This window comes from Musca autumnalis, unplaced genomic scaffold (genome assembly GCF_047663935.1).
Source record: "Musca autumnalis isolate F117 unplaced genomic scaffold, ASM4766393v1 scaffold_1, whole genome shotgun sequence".
Classification (NCBI taxonomy): domain Eukaryota; kingdom Metazoa; phylum Arthropoda; class Insecta; order Diptera; family Muscidae; genus Musca; species Musca autumnalis.
The window spans coordinates 303,540,131-303,559,799 of NW_027411644.1; the positions used below are offsets into that span (position 1 = coordinate 303,540,131).

The 19,669-nt window shown below is 35.0% G+C and overlaps 3 protein-coding genes across 3 annotated transcripts; 2 read left to right on the forward strand and 1 right to left on the reverse strand.

Annotated features, from left to right (window-relative positions):
• The first annotated feature begins 218 nt into the window (after positions 1–218).
• On the forward strand, positions 219–1,892 carry RPA2 (Replication protein A2). Its single transcript, XM_073962008.1, has 3 exons — positions 219–376; positions 1,016–1,658; positions 1,715–1,892. Exons 1-3 carry the CDS (start codon positions 364–366, stop codon positions 1,791–1,793), a joined length of 735 nt encoding a protein of 244 aa, XP_073818109.1. The 5' UTR covers positions 219–363; the 3' UTR covers positions 1,794–1,892.
• Positions 1,888–2,618, reverse strand: roh (reduction of Rh1). Its single transcript, XM_073962010.1, has 3 exons — positions 2,480–2,618; positions 2,180–2,377; positions 1,888–2,102 (listed from the first exon to the last, which is right to left on the reverse strand). The coding sequence occupies exons 2-3, from the start codon at positions 2,355–2,357 to the stop codon at positions 2,035–2,037; spliced, it is 246 nt and encodes an 81-aa protein (XP_073818111.1). The 5' UTR covers positions 2,358–2,377; positions 2,480–2,618; the 3' UTR covers positions 1,888–2,034.
• A 4,226-nt stretch (positions 2,619–6,844) lies between these two features.
• Positions 6,845–14,805, forward strand: Acf (ATP-dependent chromatin assembly factor large subunit). Its single transcript, XM_073962011.1, has 6 exons — positions 6,845–7,423; positions 7,497–10,632; positions 12,621–13,186; positions 13,267–13,442; positions 13,513–13,945; positions 14,009–14,805. The coding sequence occupies exons 1-6, from the start codon at positions 7,302–7,304 to the stop codon at positions 14,097–14,099; spliced, it is 4,524 nt and encodes a 1,507-aa protein (XP_073818112.1). The 5' UTR covers positions 6,845–7,301; the 3' UTR covers positions 14,100–14,805.
• Positions 14,806–19,669: the final 4,864 nt, after the last annotated feature.

The following is a 19,669-nucleotide window of genomic DNA, read 5'->3' on the forward strand; positions in this document are numbered from 1 at the left end:
CTGTTCCTTTACGTTCAAGAATCTTCAAGTTTTACCACTTTTTACTCGAAAAGCGTTCCTTTACTTCAGATACAATGCAATTCATATGGGAGCAGTTTACAACTTTTACTACTTTTGCCGGTTTTGCCATTTTCCGAAGTAAAGGAACAGACCATCTAATTCAAAAGCAGGGATGAAAATTCCCGATGATCCAACAACACCAAACATTATTTAATGTGGCAACTATGCATCTTGTTGCAAATCGAATAATGCAAAAAAGGCGCTCATAAAAACAACAAAGCCACAACAAAGCTATCTGTCAAAGGAATCGAGACACATTTTAATTTCACAATTTTGGCGAGGAATACATTTTATAAATAAACAATGAACGATACATGTAAGTTGAAAAATAAATTTATAGTATGGAATTCTATGTTACATCAAAATTAGCCTTTATCTTGAAGCCAACTAAAAAAAGTTTTTTGAACAAGGAGCAGTCCGTGTGAACAATGTGTGAAATAGTTTTAAAACTGATAATTTTCTCTGTGTTTCTTCGGAGATGTTTAGCTCCAGTATAATAAGTTGTATGGCATAAGATGAATGTAGTGGCTGGACTCAGAAAGTTTTGAGATTTTGTCCACAGGTAGGTCTTGGAATGCTGATTACGCCAATATGTATATAATGCATGGGAATTCCATATATCCCGAGATATATGCCTCGAAAGTTCCGGAAAACCATATGATTTTTGACAAAAAAATAATATTGAACAAATTATGATCGCGTTAGCCCTTTTTAGCATCTGTCCATAGGAGAAAGTCTTAAATCCCGGCCGAAGGCCTGCTATTTTCGAAATAAATAATTTTAGAAAATTTTTTGTGGAAAAAAGTTTCAAATCCAGCCACTACATTCAACTTGCTCCGTTCCTTTGGTTCTTGCTTCACCCTTACTGTTGCTCCAAGTGACAGAAGTGGAAACGGAATTTGTTTTCTAATGTTTGTAAATGATTTAATTAAAATGCCCACGTTTTCTATTTCAGTTGGAGGAGATTTTAATGCCACTCAAACCAATGATGGTGCAGCTGGCGAGAAAAAGGCAGAAGGAATTGCTCCCGTTCTAATAAAACAAATTCTCAATTCACCTGAAGGAAATTTCCAAATGTTCGACATGAGTTTCAGTATGGTGTGCATCAAAGGTATCGTACGTAATATTGATACCTCATCAACAAAAATTACCTATACACTGGAGGACAGCACCGGTCGCATTGAGGCACATTACTGGCTTGAAGAAGGTGATACTTCCAAATCACCAAATGTTATGTTAAATAAATATGCAACAGTATACGGCAGTGTTAGATCACAGGGTGGTCAAAAGACATTGATGGTCTTTAAAATGTTGCCGGTCAACGATCCAAATGAAGTTGTTACCCACATCTTGGAAATGTTAACTGCTCGCTATAAATCTGAAGAATTTGCTACAAAAGGCAGCAATTTTGAGTTTAATGGCGGTTCAAAGGCAAGCAATGATGGTGGCAGTTTTGGCATGCAGGCAGCAAATGATTTGGGACTTGAGGGCAAAAATCTGGCAATTTTCAAGGCTATAAAAGAACACATTTCCAATGATGGTATCAGTCGCAATGAATTGAAACGAAAATTCACCCAAATGAAGGAAGCCGAATTAAAGTGAGTAATACTATTTTTGATAAACCGAATGTATTTTTAATAAATGTCTTTTTCAGTGGCATTCTGGACTTTTTGATTTCCGAGGGCCATATCTATTCCAGCATAGATACAGATCATTTCCTCAGCACGGAATAATAGCATTCCTGTTTTTATATATTTAAGGCATTTATATAATTTCTATTCTTCTTTTTATACACATACCCCAGAAATAAAATTTTCTTTTCATAAATTAAAGTTTAGAACTTCGATTTAAGATTGACATTTATTTTAATCGAAAATATTTAAATGGAAAATAATCTAAATACACAAGGGCATCCATGGCAATGATAAAAACTTGAAGTTCTTCAAACCACCACGGCAGTAGTATTCTAAAATCCTAATGATGTTCGGCATGTTCTTTGGCTTGTGATTCAGCCCAGGCTTTCTTGTTAGCAGGAGAGTTAGCTGCAATTAAAATCGTGCGTTAATATTACTTAACGTCATCACAGATTTATAGATATGATGGACAATTATATACTTACCCAACTTGCTAATCTTGTAGAAGACGGGAAGAGACAAACCGAAAGCAAGGAAGTAGTAGCGCCAGATCCATTGGTTCTTAATGTAATGCTTCAATGGGAATTGGGCAATTTTAGCCGAAAAGGTGTAAGGGAATTTCATGGGATTGCCAACGGGCTTTTCAACAACTTTGTCAGCCATTATTCGGATTTGCTACAAGTCTAAAAATGGAATGAAATCACAATTTAATGTTATTTAATTGATTTTTGTAGTCAAAAATTATGTAATCTTTGTATTTTTCACACAAAAATGCACTTCAATACCTCCTAAGTCAAGAAATTTGCAAAATGTCAATGTACAACACGAAGTTAGCTGTAGTGTTGCAAAGTATTGTACTCGTTTTGGTAACCACATGATAGGCGCAGTGTTGCCAGTGCTCTGAAGGATAGCTATAGAACACAATAGCTGTGTTCCAGAACGTCAACGCATTTTACACTTGCATTTAAAACAGGTGTTTTGGAAATTTACGTCATTTATTTAACAGATATTCTATGGAATTGACAACTTAAATGAGCACACAAAATCTGTCAAAGTATCGATATTTCATTTTCTTTAATCTATAGCTATCGATATTATCGTTAATTTGTCATCACCTTTAATTTGGTTATAAAAATGGCGGAAATATCTATAGCTTTGTTCCAGAACTAAAAAGTTTTTACAATTTTTACCACTTTTACACATTTTACCCGAAAAATCGTTCCCGTACACAAAAAAGTTGTAAAATGTTCACTTCTCTTTAAACAAAAATGGCGCTGAATGACGCTCTTTTTAAAAACTTTTTACTCGAAAAATTAGAGCGCGTAAAAAATAGTAAATTGGTTGCCGGCGTCAGCATATAGACTTTGACATTTGTTCCAGTTTTTTTACATATTTTCCATTTATCCGTTCCCGAACTATTTGAAAAAACTTTTATGTGAGAATATTTTTTTTACAGTTCTCTCTTTTACGAGTTTTACTATTATAAAGTACGGCAACGAAGCTTATGATTTTGTGATTTTGAACAAGTACTTCACAGAAATATAAGCTTGTTCCAGAACCAAAAAGTTTTTACAATTTTTACGACTTTTACGAACATAAACACGGACCTAAGAACCCCTATAGATTTGGAAAGTATTTTATGCAAGTTTCAGCGTGTGGCATAAGACTTGCTTTGCTTGCTTTCCAAATGTCAAATTATATGGGGGAATGCCGGAGGAATTGCGAAGAGGCTCTGGCATTCCTTTGTCCCGGTCCACACTAGCGTGAATTTCATTAAAAAATTTCATGAAATTAGGCGTTCTTACATCGAATTCCCCACTACAGCAATTCTATGATTTTACTCTACTATGTCCCGGTCCACACTAGAGTGAATTTCATTAAAAAATTTCATGAAACTTGGTGTTCTTAAATCGAATTCCCCACTACAGCAATTTTATGATTTTACTCTACTATGGACGTCGATCTAGAGACGCATAATTTCATATCAAAATTTCAGTGAAATTACTGTAGTGTGGCCCGGGACTATGAAAGTCGATCTAGAGACGCATAATTTCATGCAATTTTTTCAATGAAATCACTCTAGTGTGGACCGGGACTTTATATTTTGACATTTGGAAAGCAAGTAACGACCTGATTCTGTTTCTAACTTTAGCTATTCAAAAATATCGACAAACATCGTCGTTACTTTTTATTGTTTTTATTGTGAAAGGTGTCTAAAATTGTTTGAATATGTTATGTCAAAAATTTCTTTATGTTGTTGGGGAAATTACAAGAACGAATAAAGGCCTGGGGCTGGATTCTTGTTCTATACAAATTTGAAATGAAAAATATTTCCTTTATAATTTTTTTCATTTGACAGTTTTCCATGATGAAATTATAAGGTGGCGTAAAACGGCCAGCTGATTGGTTTCAATCTGTCAAATATTTTGTTATTGTGAATAAATTGTATGAAAACGTAAACAAACATTTTGACATATTGAAGAGTTTTCGGCCAAAATAGAGTTGTTGTTGTGCTACTTACGTGACCTGTTAAATAGATCTTGCAGTTTTCTCCTTTATAAAAGTTTTCATTTCACATTTTCATAGAAACAGGATTGAGCCCCTGGGTACATAAGCTACCTCGCCTGCTTGCCTTGCTTGGCTGCTTCATTTGACATAATAAAAATAAAAGAATAAAGAAGGCCGAGCAAATTTCGAACTGGGTTGCCCTTTACTTTTTTATTCTTTTATCAGAAGCAAGCAAGGCAAGCAGTAAGGCAGCTTATGTACCTAGGCCTTTAGATTTAATGTTCTTTGATTTTAATAACTCCATAACAAGGCATATTCATATAAGGTAAATGCATGAATTACAACAACTAACAAATTTACAAAAACATCATTGTTGTTATTGAAAATTAATTGTCAAATATAAATATTGAATAATCCAACAATTTGTTCAGGAAAAACATATGCTCTGTTCCAGAACCTGCAAGAAGCTACTATTTTTTACTACGATAAAATTTTTTCCTTTATGATATCGGAAAAAATAGTAAATATTAGTAGATTCTTGCAGTACTGGAACAGAGCAATAAATACATTTTGAAAATCCTCTTAAGTAGAAAAAATTTGAATCAAAATTGAATCAGAACTGCCGTAGGTCATTGTTATTACACGTTTACGGAGAAAAGAAGAACTTTATGGTAGCAAATTTCGAAGTTTCAAATTTCATGAGTAGACCCTATTACATTTTGAGAACTAAATTTACAAAAAAAGTAAGAATACAGCTGATTGTCACTTCTACCTTGTATAAATATGCCTTGCTCCATAATTGAAGAATAGACGTTGGGATCTGAAAAAGTATAATTTACTTTTGCTTTTGTTTACATTCTTAATTCTGAAAGCACCCCGTGGAATTGAGGACTTTAAGAAGTCAATCGATGAATTGATGTTGACATCAAAAACAAATGTTGGTGGGCACCAAGATGTTTTATGTTTTGGAGCTCTTTCATTGGCTTTGTTGTTATTGGGTTTATTTGATTTGCTGACAGGCTTGGAAATGTCAATGTCTGATAATGCACCTAAGATACCAAGTTTGTTTTGATCAATTGGTTTATAGTTTGATAGTTTCTCAGCAAGATCCGAGATATTCACATGAGCCGCCGAAATTGCGCTTTCAAGTCGTTGCCTCTTGCGCTCATTTTGTTTCACTGTTTGGGTTTTGTTTGTTCCGGTCCACTCTAGAGTGATTTCTTTAAAAAAATTGCATGAAATTATGCGTCTCTAGATCGACCTCCATGGTAGAGTAAAATCATAAAATTGCTGTAATGGGGAATTCAATTTAAGAACAACTAACCTCCTGTTTTTGTAAAAAAAAAAATATTATTCTCACACGAATTGTCAAATTTTGTAGATCGATTTACTCGCCTTAGGGCAAATATGGAACGCTGAATTTTCAACGAGGAATTCTTTACTATATACAGAACATGCCTACGAAGAACTAAGGCCTGGGTACATAAGCTGCTTTGCCTGGTTGCCTTGCTTTCCTGCCATGATGAAATAATAAGGTGGCGTAAAACGACCAGCTGATTGGTTTCAATCTGTCAATTTGTTTGTTATTGTGAATAAATTGTATGAAAACGTAAACAAACATTTTGACATATTGAAGAATTTTCAGCCAAAAAGAAGTTGTTGTTGTGCTACTTACGTGACCTGTTAAATAGATCTTGTTTCCTGCTTAATTTTTGACATAATAAAAATAAAAGAATAAAGGAGGCCGAGCAAATTTCGAACTGGGTTGCCCTTTTCTTTTTTTATTCTTTTATCAGAAGCAAGCAAGGCAACCAGGCGAGGCAGCTTATGTACGTAGGCCTTTAGGTCTGTATGTCATATAGGGGCTGAGCTATGGATGCTCAAATTATTACGAATTTAGACGAACGAACAAAAAATAGTTACAAAAACAGGGGGTAATTCCATGAAATTTTTTTAAGGAAATTCACGTTAGTGTGGACCGGGACTTTGTCTGCATATTTGTTTTGGTCGGTAACGCCGGTAAGTCCCGGTCAAAAGAGAAAACTGTCAAAAATGAGTTCAACGCACACATTTTTCCAAAATGTACAGGAACGGAAAAATGGCAGAAACGTCAAAAAATCTGGAACAAATGTCAAAGTCGGCGTGTCAGCCCATCAGAAGGCTGCTAACATGTTACACATTTTTGCACGCTCAAATTTGTCGTTTAAAAAGTTTCTAAAGAGAAAGCTATTCAGCGTCATTTTTGTTCAAAGAGTCGTGATCATTTTGCAACGCATTTCGGGTAAAAATGTGCAAAATGTTTAAAAACTTTTTAGTTCTCGAACGAAGCTGTTGTTTTGCTTTTAGGTGACCTTATGCTAGGTTTACATTTACGAAATCCACTCGATTTCAACTGGATCAATTGGATTTCATTTGACATTTAACAGTTTACAACTTTTACTAATTTTGCCGGTTTTACCATTTTGAAAAGGGGAAATCGACCTAAGAACGCCAAAATAATGGGAAAGTTTCGTATGAAAGTTTCAGCGTGTAACATAAGAGTAAAGGAACAGACCACTTGCAAATAGATCTCTGTCAGCTGTCACAATAAAAACAACAAAAAGTAACGGCGATGTTTGTCAATATTTTTGAATAGCTAACGGCGTCAACTAGCGTCTCGGCGCCAAAGAGTTTCATTTGAGAGACAGTTGTGGCGTTAGGCGTTTGTGGATTTTTTCGTACAACAGAAAGAAGCAAAAAGCACGCCAAACCTATTTTCGCGCGTTAATTTGCTAAAATAAATTAATTTACAATATATCTTTCATAATTACTATAGTGAAAAAGTGAAAAGTGGGTTTTGGCTAACACAACTAACTGTATATCAATGATTTTTACGTTAAAATAGTTACGAAAAATATAAGAATTTCCTTTGGTATTTTATGTTTTTCTTTGGTGTTTGGAAAATTTTAAGAGTTTTGAGACAGCTAACGACGTACAAGCACACTCACACCTTCGAGCCAAACTCTTCTTCTGTGTAGCAGCTTTTTTCACGCCACTTTGTGGGAAAAAGGCTGAACGACGAGATTGTTAAGTTTTACCAGTTAAAAATTTCCTGTTAAAATGCCGATTTGTAAACGAGATGGATTCTATAATGTCACTTCCAAGAAAAAGGACGAAACTTTTCACGATAATGAAGATGTTTTCTACTGTGAGGTGACCAAGGAAATATTCAAGGATTATGAGTAAGTAGTATGAGAAGGCCTCAGCGCGAGACTAGGCTGTGTAGAGAATGTGTCTAACTGATGTTTATTATAGGGATTATTTTCGTCATGTAATGGCCATAAACAGCACTGTATGGCAGTGCGAAGCCACCGGAAAAGACGATCTAACCTATGCAGAAGCATTAAAAAGCGAACGACGAGCTCGCAAGAAAATGGAAACATTTAAAGACTGTCTTAGAGCTCCGGTAATGTTGGTTATTGAACATGCTAAACAGAGCTCCTTGAATGTCCTAAATGCATTGACATTTCGCTTCCTACGCAAACGTTTCTTTCTCAACGAGGAAGTATACACGGGGAAGGGTCCCAATGCTATATATCGTGTAGAGAGTATTAGCTCACCCGATAATAAAGTCCCCGCCAACGGTGTCTACGAAGATACCGACAGTCTAATGTACAAATTAAAAGGATTGGGAAGCAAAAATTCAGTAACTACCCTACCTTTTGAGAAGATAAGGAGGAAGAAGTTTGAATTTACTGGCGAGAATCTGCAAATGTTCATCAAAAACAATGTCATTCGGGTGGATGGCATATTGCGACCAAAACCAGAATCATACCAAAAGTATGTAACAGATCCTAAAATCACATTTGAATCAATATTTATAGGAAAGATGCCTCACTTCACACCGGCGAAAATTAAGAAACCCGATGAGAACAAAAACAAACAGTCAACCTTGAATAACTATTTCGGCAAAAAAGAAAATGAAAAATCAAGTGGGTCGAAGAGTGAGAAGGGCGGCAAACAAGAAAAAGAAAAGGCGGATAAAGCAGAGGCTAAGGCGAAGGCACTGAAAGAAGAAATGGAACGAGTTAAGCGTGCTAAAGAAGAAACTCTCTTGGCTCAAATGCGCGAAAAGGCCGAAAAGCGAGCCAAGCTAATGGAAAAAATCGAAGAAGAGATTAATGGCTTGCTTACCAAAACGGATGATTTGGAACGCAGTGATCAACGCTTGTTGCCAGTCTACACACCCATTAAAACAGTAATACCCACAAAAATCTTGGGTGATGCCTTTATGTTGCGAGAATTCATGCATACCTACGCAGGCCTATTATCAGGCATTGAAGTCTTCAAAAATAATCTCAGTTTTTATGAAATGTCACGTTCCTTTACAGTACGCGAGGTGGCTGGTCCACTTTCTGACATTGTGCTCATACTTGTTGGTACCATTTTCGACTTGCAACGTGAGGAGGAAGAAGAAGTTTACATTTCCTACAAGAAATCCACACAGGATATACCCTTTTGGACACATAAATATGTGCAAAGGCATTTCTCGTTTCGTTTGCACGAATTGCCCCTGGATGCCTTGACAGTAAGTGAGGTACTGCGACTACATTTGTTAGCCTCTGGGGCCATTGTCAAAGAGAAACAAGCAGAGAAATGGCGCATAATGTATCGCAATGGCTACACTTCACAGGAAGATCCAGGATTAGAACTGAGAATGCGACACCCTCACATTTTGCGAGCTTTGAAAATGTACACGATCTATCAGCTGCCCTTCTTCGATATTATGCGTGTTTTAAAATGTCTAATGGCTCAAATTCTGACCTACTCTCCAACAATCAATCTCATTGAGGAACGTATGGAACAAATGGCCACAGCAAGACAAGAGCTTCGGACTCTTGTCATTGCAGAAAAGCAAAGAGAATCAGCCATACAAGCCCAAAAGAAAAATCTGACCAATGAGTTTAATATTCAATGTCTGGAGGACGATGTAAAAAATAATCCAGAAAAACGTAAATCTTTGGAAGATAAACTCAACAAAAAGATAGCTGAATTACTGGCTACATCGGAGCGAGAACGTCGCAAATTTGAGCAACAAATTGCAAATACCCATAGTTCTCTGTTCAACTTTTTGGTATACTTGGGTATGGATAGGGCATATCGTAAATATTATGTTCTGGAGTCAATGCCTGGCATCTTTATTGAACATCCCATTGAGTGCTCTGACAGATGTTTGGATAATCCACCCAAAAATAATGTGAATAATGGCATCACTTTAGACAAGGCCAATTTGCCAAAGAATCGTGCAAATCTTCGTGCACTTTTACTCAAAATGTACACGGAACAAGAGAAAAAAGGCAAATCGAATGATGTGGCTGCCCAAGAGGATAAAGAAAATCTTAATCAACAAAATGGTTCTGTTGTAAATGGTCTGTCCAATGGTCATGTTAATGGAGAAAAAATGGATGTCGACGATGTTAATGGTGTAGATGCTACAGTACAGCCTACAACACCTTCTCAATACCAATTGTTTATGTGTACAGGAAATCCTCGTGAATGTATTGTACATGATGAACGTAATGCAGATCGTCATCGATGGGCTTATCTATATAAAAAAGAAGATCTGGAGGCATTAATAGAATCTCTAAATCCCCTAGGCTATCGTGAATCAGAATTAAGAGAACAATTAACCACTCTTAAGGATCTAATTGTGGAACATATTAAAAACTGTCCCACAGATGTCTTAAACATCGATGCCAAAAACATATCGAAATTCAATAACAACATGATGAGTGAAACAATGCGCAAGTATAACAAATCTAACTTTGGTTTCCCCATTGATGGAGCTGATCTCAATGAAGTTATGTATGGTTCTTTGGTCGAGCGCATACTTCAGTTCGAGAGTGAAATTTATACTGGAGACCTGGGACGTCTTAAAGTTAAAGATATGCAAAAGTGGCGTGATGATCTACAAAATAGTTGCTACGATCCGCAAGTCAAGCTGCAATGGGGTCCACCCAAAAATGCACCGGGGGCTACGGCAACAGATGCATCAGAAGTCGATGGTGGTGAAAAGAAAGCCGATGATGATGAAAATGATGGTTCCGATAATGAAACTGAACAAGGTGAAAATGAAGAGAGAAATTATGCTGGTAAACCATATCGTGATCCTGGTGAAAGTCTCGGTGATACGTTGGAAATTGACTCGGAAGATTCAGCTGATGAAGGAATTTCATTACATGATTCCGATACATTACGTTCGTATGTTAACAAATTGGCTTCAGCCCTGTTACAAGTGGAACAAGGTGTCGAAAGACGGTTCCTTAAGGAACCATTCGGTGTAAATACTAACATTAAGGATAAAGATGTATTGGAACATAAACAAACCTTGGCAGCAAATCGTCTACGTCAATGGGAGGTGTCGTTAATGGAGAGTACAAGTTATTCACAGGTAAGTGGCAAATTTTATGTTGTCGTTTTCCATGACGGGTCAATTAATATGTTTCAATATAAAATAAAAAGATTTTCAAGATGCCAATGAGGTTTCTATATCTGTATTATGGCAGAGCAATTTTCTGAAAGACTATAGTGGGATAACATTCAAATATTGTTTCCATGTTCGATAAAGAGTGTTGTTGAAAAATATATCGCCGCGGTTGGGTTTAATATGGCCAACATCAGTGACCTCAGAGTCAGGGAGCTGACACTAGAAGAATTGATGTTCAATCCGTAGAGTGAAACAGGGTGTTCACCATGGTGGCGTGATATCTCCGGAAATGTTTAACCTCTAAATCTCATATTCCGCCCCCTCCTGACGGATTTGAGATAGTAACGTATGCGGATGGTTGATTTTACTATGTTGGCGTCAGGTAATTTTCCTGAAAAGGCAGATATCCTATTCAGAGCTCCGAATACTCGCTCTAATTCGCTGGAATTCCACTCGCTAGTGAAACTCTTCTTGAATTTGAGCAAGTTGAGGGGGCAAATTGCCCCCTTCCCCCACCCAAACAAAAACTTACCGCACGATCAAAAAAAATTTCCACACCCCCAACAAAAAATTTTACCCAAAAAAACTTACAACCTCCCCCCAAATTTTCACTCGCGAGTAAATCGGAGCACTGATCCTATTTGACTGATTTTAGCTCCTTTATCCACGGGAGGAATATGCAAAAATTCGCCACTAATACTACGGAGATAAGCACTGAGTTGAATGTCACGATCGATGGTAGCAGAATTTCGACCACTACCCCAAGATTCTAGGGGTCACCTACAACAGCAAGTGCTCGTCATCTGCGCAAGCCACAGCTATATGCGACAAGCTGAGATGTAGAAACAAGGTCCTAGTCACGTTGACCTCGATAGGTCGGTCTGTGGTTGCTATGTGGTGCCAGTTTGGTCTCCGAATATTCAAAATTCACGATTATTGAAAAAAATATTTTTTTAAAAATCCACGATTATTGAAAAAAAATTTTTTTTAAAAAATCCACGATTATTGAAAAAAATATTTTTCAAAAAATCCACGATTATTGAAAAAAATATTTTTTAAAAAATCCACGATTATTGAAAAAAATATTTTTTAAAAAATCCACGATTATTGAAAAAAATATTTTTTAAAAAATCCACGATTATTGAATAAAATATTTTTTAAAAAATCCATGATTATTGAAAGAACATATTTTTTAAAAAATCCAAGATTATTGAAAAATTATTTTTTAAAAAATCCACGATTATTGAAAAAATATGTATTAGATAAAAAATCTACGATTATTGAAAAAATATTTGTTAAAAAATCTACGATTATTGAAAAATATATTTTTTAAAAAATCCAAGATTATTAAAAAAATATTCTGTAAAAAATCCAAGATTATTAAAAAAATATTCTGTAAAAAATCCACGATTATTGAAAAATATGTATTAGATAAAAAATCTACGATTATTGAAAAAATATTTGTTAAAAAATTTACGATTATTGAAAAATATATTTTTTAAAATAATCTACGATTATTGAAAAAAAAATATTTTAAGAAATCCACGATTTTTGAAAAAAAATATTTTTCAAAAATCTACGATTGAAAAAAATATTTTTAAAAAATCCACAACTTTTGAAAAAATATTTTTTAAAAATCAACGAAATAATATTTTTTATAAATCAAGGATTATAGAAAAAAAATTATTTTTAAAATAAATTTGTTAAAAAAGACACCATTATTGAAAAAATATATTTTAAATAACCAAAAAAAAATATTTTTAAAAAAATCAACGATCAATAATTTGCCCAGCAATGCGGCACAGGCGCGCACTACACACTGCACTTTTTGAACTGCCCACCAAACCTACTTAACTAACTCCAGTAGCTTTATAGTTACTTAAATACAATTTTAACTATCCTACCTCAATCTTGGTGTAGTCTATTGAATTTGTATTTTTCCACCATTCCAGGTATTCCTTCACCTAAATCTGCTGTATGATTGCATAATGTGGGCCCGATCAACCAACAAATCCAATTGTGTTGTGTGTCGTCGCGGCAGTGATCCCGACAAAATGTTACTGTGTGACGAATGTAATGCCGGTACCCATATGTTCTGTATGAAACCCAAAATGAAGACTGTACCCGAAGGAAATTGGTATTGTAAACGTTGTGTCGACAAGTTGGGACTTCAAAATGAAAATGACAAGAAAAATAAAACGACACAACGGCGTAAGCGTAAATTTATTGTCGAGGAAGATAATAGTGATGTGGCGTCTGTATCATCGGAGCCAGTGGGCTCCAAAAATGGTCGAGCCGCCAATGATAAAGGACGTAATAAGCGTTTGCAGTCAAATGAAATTGAAGATGTACTGCAAGAGGAGGAAGATGATGATGATGAGGGTGGCGGCGACCATCACGAAACTGTGGATGATGATGATGCTGCTGCAGACATAAGTATGGAAGATGAAGATGGAGGGGAAGAGGTCGAAGAGGATGAAAAAGAACAATCCAATAATGATGGGTCTGAAGTGGATGAGTAAGTTTCAATGAAAAGAAAAATAATAATAATAAATAAACCCATTAAAATCTAAATAAATAAATAATTTTTGTTTAAAGGGATGAAAATGTTTGCAACGTATGTTCATACGATGGCAGTGAAATATCCTGTTCCACATGCAAAGACTCCTTCCATTTAGAATGTATAAAACTGAAACGTATGCCACGCTACAGCTTTGTGTGTAACAAATGCAAGGCCACTGAAAATACAAAGAAACGAAAGAGCAGAGCAAATGGTAAGTGTGGGTAGATGCATATATTAAATCCTAGGGGATTGGTATTTTAATTCATTTCTTGATTTTCTAGAATCAGATTCAGAAGATGAAAGCAGCGATGATGAACCCTTGGTTAAGCGGGGTCGTTCATCTCGACCTGGTTCACAGCGTAATTCGTTGGCAAACACCAAAACCGAACAAGACTCATCATCCAATACAAAGGCATCCAACAGCAGGCGTTCAATACGTCGCACTGCCGATAATTTACCCTTGAATAATTCCATTTTATATGAACTTTTGGAGAAAATTATGAAACATGAACATGCATGGCCATTTTTGAGACCTGTGTCACAATCTGAAGTACCAGATTATTATGATATTATCAAGAATCCCATGGATTTTGCCAAAATAAAATCGAAATTAAATATGGGTTCATATCAGATCAATGAAGAAGTGATGCGTGATATTGAACTTGTATTTGGCAATTGTGATGAATACAATGTTAAGGGCAATGAAATCTATGAGTAAGTTGAACAAATTCAGAACTTCTAACTTATCTTACATTTTATATAATTTCTCTATTCTAGGGCCGGCGCAACATTAGAGAAATACGTCATAGATATGTGTAAAGAACTAAATCTGCCGTATAAACCAAGCGACATGAATTCTGAAGCTTAGACTAATTATTTGGCAAATTGCATCACGCTATCACAAATGCGGATCATTTGTTTTTGTATTATATTTCGATAGTTTTTTTGTTCAGTTGTAACGAAATCATAACCTTCTGATGCAGTTTTAAAACAAATATGATGTATGTTTGTAATTAAGTTAACCGCGAAATTTAATTTGTATTTAGAATTATGAAATTTCAATTTATTTTCCCCCCATTATTTTTTGGCTTATAAATCCAAATCATTTGTTTATCGTTGGTTTATATTTTCGGAGTTTGTTATACTCCACCGTTTTCCCATTAATATTATTAATAATATATTTTTATGTGTGTGTTCTACCTACCTTTTTACAACTCCCTCAAGCAAAACAAAACAAACCGTCTTTATATTATAGTTATTTTTTAAACATCTATATTTTCTAATAAATCCCCCCAAAAATATTTTATTAATTATTTAAATATTTAATTTAAGCTAAAATATTGAGAACAATTTTTGTTTCAAATTATATGTGTAAGTCGTAGAACTTAAAAAAAAAGTATGTTAAGGTTTATAAAAACTAAATTAAGATTTATTCACATAAAATACGTAGAGAGAGAGAGAATAAAAAAGTTTTGAAAGAGAACAACAAAACGAAGAAAAAAGAAAGAAAGTACTAAACTGCACACACATGGCTACAAAATATAAATCATTGAATAAAGTTTGCATCAACCAAATATGAATGAGGTGTCTCTTTGTGTTACTGCTGTGGTAAGAAAGAAATTACGTTTATTATGGATATCTCTAGAAATTGCCAAATCTATTTTGCTTCTTTTGAAACACCCAATGGCGACATTTTCGAAATTTGGTACACTAAAAATAAAAACATCAAGGGGTGATTATCTATAGCAATTATGGTTGAGTGGATTTGTCAAAATTATTCTGCCATGGTATGCAGTTGGAAGTTTGTAACAAAACTATAACATTTTATTTATTTATTATTCATACATAGTAATGCAAAAAGTCTTTAAGACCAAAGCGCATTACAAATAAATACAAAATATCTTGCTGATTAATCCATGACTAAGATAACATTATACAAAAAACATGTAAATATGTAAACATGAAAGATATTTTACAAAGCCTACTTGACATATTTTGCATTCAAATGTAGTAGTGAACAATACAGTGAACAATATAAATAAATTACTCCAACACTTCCACTTTTATTTATGCTGTCCCTTCCTTAATGATTCAATTTTCCTTGATATCATTAAATCGCTGCTTTTTTAAAGGTTTTGTAAAAATATCCGCCAATTGTTCTGTTGTTGGTACATATAATAAATGAAAAAATTTGCTTTCATAGACTTCTCGTATATAATCATATTTCACTTCAATATGTTTGGTCTTCTTATGAAACTGGAGATTCTTTACTAGTTTTATGGCGCTTCGGTTATCTAAGGGGTCGATTATGGATGGCAACCCTACTCTAGTTGCGTTGCCGACAGCAAATTTAATAATAAAAAATTCCGTCTCTGCTTTGAAATTCATACTTTTTTACAATTAAACTAATGGCCGAATGCTCAAAACACTGATTTTGAATGAATCTGAAAAAAATCTGTCGTTTCACTCATTTTACTTCACTCTGGCAACGCAACTTTAGTTGAGTTGCCATCCATAATCGACCCCTAAATACATTTTCGGCACAGAAATTTCGTCTCTTGTAATAAGTTCATCCAAAAGCCTTTGTAACCCTTCCTTGACACCTTCACAAACAGCATGATACAATGATACAAGGTAACCTCACGCTCAGAGCTCACAAAGTTGTATTCGCTTTGCGTCCCTTCATTGCCAAACTCATTTTGACAAACTTTGTATGTATATGTAAAAACATACATACGTCAGGTTTATTTACTTTTCAAATCTGAAATCAATTTAATTTTAAATTTTTTAATTAAAATATTTCAGACCATTTGGAGTCGATTTTGTCTTGTCTGTCCGCCCGCCTGAAGGATAACTCTCAAACGGATCTGCTAATGCGTTTCAAATATCGGTCCTCGTCATATTTTTCAAAATTTTAATCAATTTCGAGAATGGGCCAGTCCACTTCTTCCGGTACATCCCACATAAAAGTTCAAAGATTTTCGCTAAAATGGTGCGTACGATAGCTCACGAACGGATCAACTTTCAAAAATTTTGTCAAAAATTAATCCTCGCAATATTTTTTCCAGATATAGATTAAGGATGGACTATATCTATCCAATCCTTCGAGTACCTCCACACAAAATGTCCGCTTAAGGGCTGTTCGAGAATCGTTTTTAAATTCCTTGTGGTCCTGTTTACAGTGAAATGATGTGTTTCGTGATCAAGTCCATGCTTCCGGACATATTTGACCAAAAAAATGTCCGGAAGCATGGACAATAATTGAAAAAGTGGCAGACATTGGTCCAACCTTAACAAATCGGAATATTCCTCTCAAACATGGGCAAGTCCTTGCTTCCTGAAAAAATGCTACGGTGACAAACTAAAATGGCTGTTTGGCAGGAGAACTATCGAAATGACTCCCCAAATCAGATAGTCATGATTAAAATGACAAAACATACACATAAAGACAAGACATACACAGATGTTTTCCTATGAAATATATGTATGCTTTTTATTCTTGTAAATCATAAAAAAAAATCATGAATTTTTTTATCTTTAAATAAAAGAATACAATATTCTCACAAAGTTAAAGGAATTTCAAAAGTTTACATCTTCTGGGGGTAGCTGTGGTATTCTTCTTTCTGACTTCAAAGGCCTTTTGTTGTTTTTCTTGACGATAGCTTGGCAATGGTACGCTTGTCAGCATTAGGAATCGACAAATCCCACGGCAGCGAGAAAGAGTTTCGCCCAGCAGCTGCCAAGGCACCTATACTGCCACAAAAATATCAGAATTCAACGTGATGAGTTGACAAACATTGGACAATGGATTCGACAGAATAGCTTCTTGCGTGGGTCACGCAGCAACTCTCTGTTTTCTTTAGATTTAAGAAGGCGAATGCAGATTCGATCCAGATGAGGAAACGCCATCATGGGCACCAGGGGTCAATTTCCACATACTAATCTTGTCAACACTCATACTTAGAATGCTTTTTGCATCGAATTTGCAATTGCTTTTTGACCAGAGCGGTTAGTACCACAACACAGACACGGGGGATAGGAACAACGCCTGTAACAAAAGGCACACATTCAGTATATGAATATAAACTCATTAATTTTCGCTGCAGCCCAATGACTTACTGGCCTGGTGGTACCACGCTTATTACAACGCCTGAATTGGTAGATGTTTTGTCATCAGGGCGAATGGGCGCTCTTTCATGATTTGCCATTATTTCCCAGTGGTCTTGCGTTGGCTAAACTCTGCAATAACAAGAATAACAAAAGTTATATTTCACATTGCAGAGAAACAGTTATTTTTGCGGGTTTTCACTGAATTTCCATATATCCACATAGACCGCGTTGTCTTCTTCATTTTTACTTACCGTTTTTCTTGGCCTTTTCTCAAAATAACGAATATTTTATTATGTTTCAATAAAATTGAAATCAAAAATCAATTTCTTGAAAACGTAAACAAACAGTATTTTGTTATTGTTGTCATTGCATACAATAACAAAAACAACTTTCATATCGTTTCATGCATGGTTGTATTTGACAGCTCAAGGACGGATTTTTCAAATGAGATTACCTTCTTATTCTGCCATGACAAACAGCAACATATTCTGCTTCCGTAGTTGAGAGAGCTACAATTGACTGCTTACGAGAAAACCATGAAATTGGACCTCCTGCAAATGTTACAACATATCCACTTGTTGAATGTCTATTCTCGCGATCTCCAGCATAATCAGAATCGGTATAACACTTGAGATAAATGTCGCTGTTATTCTCAAAAATAATGCCATCATTGATTGAAAATACGTTTCACTAATCCCAGCAAAATGATCGATGCCAAGGATGCTATTGAATCATGGGTGCAAGAGATCTGGCATGTTATCTTTTTAGCATTTTCACTCATGAATTTTATATGAGCATGACCACCATAAGATGACATTCATTGTCGGATCCTATGCATGTCATTTTGACCAATGCTTTGACATGTCATTTTCACCAACTCTTTGGCATGACATTTTCATGTCTTGTTTGGAAAATGGAAAATTCTGTATTGAAATATGATTTTCATGACAAACCAAACTCTTTATTAATTCAAACTTGGTCTGTTCCGGAACTGCAAGAATCTACTAATTTTTACTATTTTTTCCGATAACATAAAGGAAAAAATGCTATCGTAGTAAAAAATAGTAGCTTCTTGCAGGTTCTGGAACAGAGCAACTAATTCATGAAATAACTAGAACTAATTTATCAGCATAAAGTTTACACCGATAATTTCAATTTAATCTGTTCGTGAACCTACATTAAATTTGTAATTTTATAACAAAAATTTTGGAAATGTATACTCCATGGTATAAGTAAAGAGGTAGATTTAAATGAAAAAAATCTATAGAACCCTTGTTTTTCTTGAATTCCTAAAACTTCAAAATTAAGCAACAAGTGGGTTTGTTTACAACACCAATTTTGAGCATTTTATAAAAATCGCGAAAAATGAATGAAGGACCAATGTTTCTCCGCATAATCAAGTTGTGGATATGATAAAATGTTTGTTTCAATGATAACCTGACCCAGCGAAAAGTTTGCCTCTAAAGAGGCAGTTAAATGATATGTACAAGTGATTTGGAAGTGCATCAAATTATGCATTTTCACTCATGATTTTTACAAGGGAGTGACCCCGGAAAGAGGCACTCCATTGCACCGCATTTTAACTGACCCTTTGGCATTGCATTTTAACTGAACCTTTGGCACTGCATTTTAACTGACCCTTTGGCATTGCATTTTAACTGACCCTTTGGGGTAGAATAGGAGGCAGTCCAGAGCACGTGTTTTGAATAACAAAATAAAATGCATTTATTATTTGTGTAAAACAAAAATATTAATAACTTTATTAAATTAACACAAATTATGAAAATTCTCTCCTTCATTTATTCCAAGCTTAAGTGCTTTTGCTTCATCTGCTAAATGGGTTTGATATTGTCTTCCCATCACCAGTTAAGATTTCGACATGTACTCCAACAGCACTCCATTGGAAAATTTTCTTCTCGTGAGTTACCGGAAAAATGTTCACAAATTAAATATTATTTAGTTTGTATTAACAAATGTTTGGAAATGTTAACACGATTATCTCTTTTTGGAAATGTATTCCGCGGCCTGTAGAGATGTACAAACTGATTTATGTACATGTAGGGATCTCTAACAACTGCTAATAAAATGTAGTGAACGGAGTGCCTTTTTCACGACTCCGTTTGCACTGCATCCGGATGCTATTAAATTGTGAGGAATTGGAGTGCCTTTTTCACTACTCCGTTGAACTGCCTCCGGATGTTGTTAAAATGTGACAAATGGATGTGATTCTTTGGATTGCGTCCAAATGCGGTTAAAATGTGAGGAATGGAGTGCCTTTTTCACGACTCCGTTTGAACTGCATAAAAACATGCCGTGAAAGAACTAGTC

Excerpts from the sequence above, each read along its gene's own strand:
- RPA2 (XM_073962008.1), top strand. Across the intron at positions 1,659-1,714 it reads ATGAAGGAAGCCGAATTAAA|TGGCATTCTGGACTTTTTGA; the intron begins GTGAGTAATACT and ends TGTCTTTTTCAG.
- Acf (XM_073962011.1), top strand. The coding sequence starts at position 7,302 with ATGCCGATTTGTAAACGAGATGGATTCTATAATGTCACTTCCAAGAAA. Across the intron at positions 13,443-13,512 it reads ACGAAAGAGCAGAGCAAATG|AATCAGATTCAGAAGATGAA; the intron begins GTAAGTGTGGGT and ends TTGATTTTCTAG. Across the intron at positions 13,946-14,008 it reads AAGGGCAATGAAATCTATGA|GGCCGGCGCAACATTAGAGA; the intron begins GTAAGTTGAACA and ends TCTCTATTCTAG.
- roh (XM_073962010.1), bottom strand. The coding sequence starts at position 2,357 with ATGGCTGACAAAGTTGTTGAAAAGCCCGTTGGCAATCCCATGAAATTC. Across the intron at positions 2,103-2,179 it reads CTACAAGATTAGCAAGTTGG|CTAACTCTCCTGCTAACAAG; the intron begins GTAAGTATATAA and ends TTTTAATTGCAG.